The sequence below is a fragment of the Sorghum bicolor genome, chromosome 4 (assembly GCF_000003195.3).
Source record: "Sorghum bicolor cultivar BTx623 chromosome 4, Sorghum_bicolor_NCBIv3, whole genome shotgun sequence".
Taxonomy (NCBI): Eukaryota; Viridiplantae; Streptophyta; class Magnoliopsida; order Poales; family Poaceae; genus Sorghum; species Sorghum bicolor.
In genome coordinates, this window is record NC_012873.2 from 58,900,685 (window position 1) to 58,907,353 (window position 6,669).

General features: G+C 53.7%; 1 protein-coding gene across 1 annotated transcript; it reads left to right on the forward strand.

Moving 5' to 3' along the window:
- Window positions 2,490-5,988, forward strand: LOC110434954 (auxin efflux carrier component 1a). The gene is made up of 6 exons (XM_021460044.1): window positions 2,490-3,971; window positions 4,078-4,363; window positions 4,510-4,595; window positions 4,736-4,893; window positions 5,190-5,266; window positions 5,427-5,988. Exons 1-6 carry the CDS (start codon window positions 2,828-2,830, stop codon window positions 5,491-5,493), a joined length of 1,818 nt encoding a protein of 605 aa, XP_021315719.1. The 5' UTR covers window positions 2,490-2,827; the 3' UTR covers window positions 5,494-5,988.

A 6,669-nucleotide genomic window follows, 5' to 3' on the forward strand; every position in this document is an offset into this window, starting at 1 on the left:
TGGGTACCTAATGTTAAGAATAATTCAGGCTTTTATGTTATCCGAGCACCATCTTTTCGTGGTCATTTTAGCATTTCACTTCACTGCCAGTGCCACACCGCCGCTAGCAGAAATATTCTCAGTACTAGGCTAGGCATGTTTCAGTTCGACGCACTTGAGCTTTCGGGCCTTGTTTAGTTCAAAAAAATTTTGCAAAATTTTTCAGATTCTCCATCACATCGAATCTTTAGACACATGCATGAAGTATTAAATATAGACAAAAATAAAAACTAATTGCACAGTTTGGTCGAAATTGACGGGACGAATCTTTTGAGCCTAGTTAGTCCATGATTGGACAATATTTGTTAAATACAAACAAAAAAGCTACAGTGTCGATTTTGCAAAATATTGTGAAACTAAACAAGACCTCGGTTGACTTCAACCTTGCCATCCACTGCGCTGTATATATCCGTGCCAGGTAGCGGTAGCGCAAAGAGGAGGATGAAAGATATGGTCGGCTCATAATCACGGATCGCGATACCGACCTGTGACTGAGAGCTGCCGTTTCAGGAATATTCATAGCTACGCCGGCGCGCAGCCTTTGCCTACCCGTAGCAGCAGATTCTTCGTTTCGTTCGTTGTAGCTAATCCCGGGACGATTGCTGCACATTTGTGGTAATTTCTGGCGGCACTTTTCCGGATTCTGTTACGGATGGCACGATAATTGGCGGAGGAAGGAAGGCGACGGACGGGGCCTGACACGTCACTACTTATGCCTACCCCATTCCGTCCGGGCAGCCGCCATCCATTTTCCAGGATCGAGACCACCAAACATGGACACAGTTTTTTTATCCAATGAGTAGGAGAGTGAGGGCATATGCCCTCAAAGTTAAAGAAAACTTTACCCACCAAACATGCACAGTCCTTTCCGTCCAGGCTTTCACTTTGGGGAGTGCTACAGTAACTGCTCCCCAGACGAACACCGTTCCTTTGAATCGCAGTACTATACTACAGTAGTAAGCAACGTTCCTGGACCTCACATCTAAAAAGAGAGAAGAAATATATGCGCATCCCAGTTTTCACGCTCCATGAACACTGGCAAAGCAACCTTGGTAACGAAAAGTAACCGGCTCCGAGCCAGGGACTACCTCCATTGTCAGCTCGTATAACGCAGGATTTCAGTTTACTAATATACTGCCCTAATTCTACATATACTGCCACGCCTTTCTGCACGTACATAGGCGCATGTATATATAGTTGTATAGTATATGATACTACTACCGCAGTATGCTATAATTTAGTAGTCTCGCATGTAACGCGGTACTAAAAGCACAGCATGGGGTGGTACAATACATTATCAGCCGACCAAAGTCCTGAATCTTTTGTCCTGCCCCAGAAGCGTACGTACATGTATCTGATCAAAGCTACCCCAGCGTACTCCCTCCATACCGTAAAAGTTGTCGTTTTGGGCTCAATATCCGTTTTCGTATAAGTTGACGTCGAGTGGCTGCGGAGTGGAATACGGACGCGAATGCCCCTACCTATTGCCGCCCGTTGCGCTCGCGACTGCGCAGCTTCACCTCGTATTAATGGCACTGCCTCGTAGCACTTCATCGCTGCCGCGTAATCAAGCAGCACGCGCGTCTCTTCGGCTCTTCCTCTCCGCAGCACGCACGCCGGCACGCGCTTGCCTTCCTGCTCGCGCCCTCGCCGCCATCGCTTCTAGAGTTTGCCGCGCTGCCACGCTCGCGCGCCTACTTCCTGCTCGCACCACTGGTTCGCCGCGCCACGCTCTCCTGCTCGCTCAAGGCCATGGACTTCCTCTCCGTCAAGGCGCAGCACTCTGTTGGCGCTCTGGACTTGGAGACCACGGACTCCACGGAGGCAAACTCCATCCACGTGCTGGACTCGAAGGCCATGGTGTCCATGGACTCGAAGGCACAAGACTCCATCGTTTCCGGCGTGGCCATGGACTCCATCGACGCACTGGACTTGGATGTGGTGTCGGAGAACGTCGTGGCCACTGACTCAGAAAAAAGCGGGCAAAAGCCAAAAAAAAAACGCGGCAACACGCTGCCGCCCTCAGTGCAGTGCCATGCAAAATTGACAGGGCCATGCAAAATCGTGAGTGAAGGAAAAAAAACTAGGGGCCACAGGAATCGAACCCTGCCCACTTGCCTCAGACTACTCACGACACACCAACAAAGCTACGGATGTTTCCTAATTATAGGATACCCGCGACGTTATTTAATAAGGGCAACGTTGGAAGATTACCTTCTAATTAATCACTCCTTGGTTAGCACAATCCTGTCTAAACGTCAGCTTTTACGGTATGGAGGGAGTACGTATAAAATATAATGGGATCGGCGCACGCATACGGCCACCCCTCCGCACTGCAGACTCCGGCAAGCTCTCTCCGCTGTACCCTACACGCACCAAACCACCCGGATCGCCCTTCACTCGCTCACAGCGCACCGTTGTTTGTTTACATGATTCTTAAAAAAGCAAGGAAACAAGGGATGGTCCAAACAAAAGCTTGGGCCGCGCTGCCACCTCGCCCGCTAAATAAAACACACTCCCACGCACACCCACCACCGTGCCGAGCAGCGAGCACCTCCTCCTCTTCCTTGTTTCTCGCTCAGTCCCTCCTCACGCTCTAGCTGAGTGAATTGCTAGCTCCTCTCTCAGCTAAGCTCAGCTGTAAAGCTAAGGCTCGGAGTAGTGTTGTAGCGCGCCGGCCGCCGGAGGGTCTGTAGCGAGCGGCGTTCAGCTCAGCTCACCACCAGCGGAGCTGCGCTTGGAAGGAAGGTGAGAGCTTCAAGGAGGAGGAGGAGGAAGAAGGGCCAAGATGATTACCGCGACGGACTTCTACCACGTCATGACGGCCGTGGTGCCGCTGTACGTGGCGATGATCCTGGCCTACGGGTCGGTGCGGTGGTGGCGCATCTTCTCGCCGGACCAGTGCTCCGGGATCAACCGCTTCGTCGCGCTCTTCGCCGTGCCGCTGCTGTCCTTCCACTTCATCTCCACCAACAACCCCTACACTATGAACCTGCGCTTCATCGCCGCCGACACGCTGCAGAAGCTCATGGTGCTGGCCATGCTCACCGCGTGGAGCCACCTCAGCCGCCGGGGCAGCCTGGAGTGGACCATCACGCTCTTCTCCCTCTCCACGCTGCCCAACACACTGGTCATGGGCATCCCGCTGCTCAAGGGCATGTACGGCGACTTCTCCGGGAGCCTCATGGTGCAGATCGTCGTGCTCCAGTGCATCATCTGGTACACGCTCATGCTCTTCATGTTCGAGTACCGCGGCGCGCGCTTGCTCATCACCGAGCAGTTCCCGGACAACGCGGGCGCCATCGCGTCCATCGTCGTCGACCCGGACGTCGTCTCCCTCGACGGCCGGAGGGACGCCATCGAGACGGAGGCCGAGGTGAAGGAGGACGGCAAGATACACGTCACCGTGCGCCGCTCCAACGCGTCGCGCTCCGACATCTACTCGCGCCGGTCCATGGGATTCTCAAGCACCACGCCGCGGCCCAGCAACCTGACCAACGCCGAGATCTACTCGCTGCAGTCGTCGCGGAACCCGACGCCACGGGGCTCCAGCTTCAACCACAACGACTTCTACTCCATGGTGGGGCGCAGCTCCAACTTCGGCGCGGCCGACGCGTTCGGCATCCGCACGGGCGCCACGCCGCGCCCGTCCAACTACGAGGACGACGCGGCTAAGCCCGCCAAGTACCCGCTCCCCGTGGTGAATGCGGCGGCGCCCGTTCCCGGGGCGGCGGCGGGACACTACCCCGCGCCCAACCCGGCGGTGGCCGCGGCGCCCAAGAAGAAGGCGGCCGGCACCAACGGGCAGGCCAAGGGCGAGGACCTCCACATGTTCGTCTGGAGCTCCAGCGCGTCGCCCGTGTCGGACGTCTTCGGCGGCGGCGCGCCGGACTACAACGACGCCGCGGCGGCCGTCAAGTCCCCCCGCAAAAGTAGCAATCTTTCCCGCCGCGACGAGTGTTTCTCGGGCTAATAATTTGTACTCACTCGACTGACTCGCGTTTCTTTCTTTGTTTCTTTATCCAATTCCAATCCAAGTGGACGGCGGCGGAGCCAAGGACAGGGACGACTACGTGGAGCGCGACGAGTTCAGCTTCGGGAACAGGGGCGCGATGGACAGGGACGCGGAGGCAGGGGACGAGAAGGCCGCGGCGGCGACCGCGGTTGCTGGCGGGGACCCCAACGCGGTAGCCGCGCCGACGGCGATGCCGCCGACGAGCGTGATGACCCGTCTCATCCTGATCATGGTGTGGCGCAAGCTCATCCGCAACCCGAACACCTACTCCAGCCTCATCGGCGTCATCTGGTCACTCGTCTGCTTCAGGTCCGTACGCAACTACCAACCGATGCGGCATGCATGCACACATCGGCACTCGGCCGGCGGAGTAGCGTCGTCCTAGCGGGCGGCGGGTGATCTGGCGAGGCAGCCGAATTGATAGCTTCGCTGTTGGATCTGTTGGTGTCCTGCAGGTGGAACTTCCAGATGCCGGCCATCGTCCTGCAATCCATCTCCATCCTGTCGGACGCGGGGCTCGGAATGGCCATGTTCAGTCTCGGTCGGTACCAGCTGCGGCCTAAACTTCCCTCCCTAGATAGACCCTACATACACCTCGATCGGTTTCATTCTGTTTTTTTTTTGGGTCTTATGATCAAACAGTAGAATGAATGAGAATCACCGGTTCTCGGTGTCGTGCAGGGCTGTTCATGGCGCTGCAGCCGCGGATCATCGCGTGCGGGAACAAGGTGGCGACGTTCGCCATGGCGGTGCGCTTCCTGACCGGTCCGGCCGTTATGGCGGCCGCGTCCTTCGCCGTGGGCCTCCGCGGGACGCTTCTGCACGTCGCCATCGTCCAGGTACATTGAGCGGGGCAAGGAAAAGGCGAAGAGCGGATAGATAGATAGATAGATATCACACATACGCACGCAGCGGGAAAAGTCTTGCCGGCCGCCTCCGCCCCCGCGGCCAGCAACAGCAAAGCATGATCGTTGCGCTGTTTCTTTTCCCGGTCCCCTCGTGCTCGCTCGCCGCCGTGGCCTTTTTGCCCTCGGCGGACAGCACAAAAGTTACCTTTTTTTCTCACTCTTTCTCTGTGTGTGCTCACTTTTGTTTTTTTTCCTTTGCAAATGCAAAACGGCGGAACGACGAGCAGGCAGCTCTGCCCCAGGGCATTGTCCCCTTCGTCTTCGCAAAGGAGTACAACGTGCACCCTGACATTCTCAGCACGGCGTAAGTCCCCCCCCCCCCCCCCCCCCCCCTCCGTGTCGGAAAACACGACACCAGCACGGACAGACACAGATCTGTTCAAAGATTCTCTCCAGTCGCCGCTGACACACAGGCGCCTGTTGCTAACCCTTTTTTTTTCCCTGCTCGCTGCTTTTGCTTGCAGAGTCATTTTTGGCATGCTCATCGCCCTGCCAATCACGCTCGTCTACTACATCCTGCTCGGCCTGTGATCACCGACCCGTCACCTGTGGATGATGGCACCCCCCGCATTGCTGTAAAGACCACCACTGCTGCCATATCCCGTTCATGGGGGGCAGAGGAGGAGATAGAGCTGCTACGACATCGCTTGGCGCTTGCAAAATGAGTGGCGTGTTTTTTTTTTCTCTCTTCTTTTTTTTTTTTTGGTCTAGAAGTAGGTATGGGGATTGGGTGGATGGAAAGGGTGAGGAGGTGGACAATACGCGGTAGCTAGGGACGACAATGGTGAGGCAAAACGGAGCAAAAGCAGGTGCAAGTACAAAGCTTGAAGGGAACAGGAGATCCAGTTTTAGCAGGTCACGGGATGGGTTGGGCTATTTCAACGGGTTTATTAGGGAATTTTGTTGGTTGGCCGCGCTGACCGATGTAAAATCAACGCCATTCTGACAGGAGATGGATCTTGCTTGAGATAAGGGCTCACCTCAATATATCGCTGAAATTTAGGGTGGATTTTGGTGTGACTAAAATTAAATCTCTAACTCTACTTTGCAATTTTGCATTGACTCATTGTCTCATTCCAACCGTTGGATTCCTGAGGGCATTTTCTTAGAGGAACCTTTGTAACGCTAGATTTTTTTTCCGTTTTCTGCTCTGTAAAAATGGACCGATTCCCATGAAATTTCTATAGGATTTCTACAATCTTTAGTATTATGAGAAGGCCTAAAAAGTCTTTCATGACTTCTCACTTGTTAGATGGATATATGCATAATCATACTAGGTACTTACAGAAATAAAAAGAATAAAAAAAATACTCACCATGAAATTTGGGTAGTTCGGATCTATGATTTATTACACCATAGAAAGCTCTGCTAAATTATTTATGAAATTTGGATAATTCTTTATTATGAATTTAAAAATATTCAGTGGGACCGATAAAACCCACCATGAGACGATAATTGGTAATGATTCAACTGGATCCAACACAATCCCCGAAATAGATTGTGCATGTGCATGTCTAGTCTCCGTTTGCACAAGCGTACAACAACATTTTTACATTTCCACGGTGGCCTAAACTAAACAAAATACAGTACGCGGTACGGCAATAGTAGGTTAGTAGCTGCCTAGTGCATGTCAAAAAACCGCCAAATATAGCTGAGCAGTGCATGTCAAAACCAACAAAATACTACCATGTGGTTGTTGATTAGCTA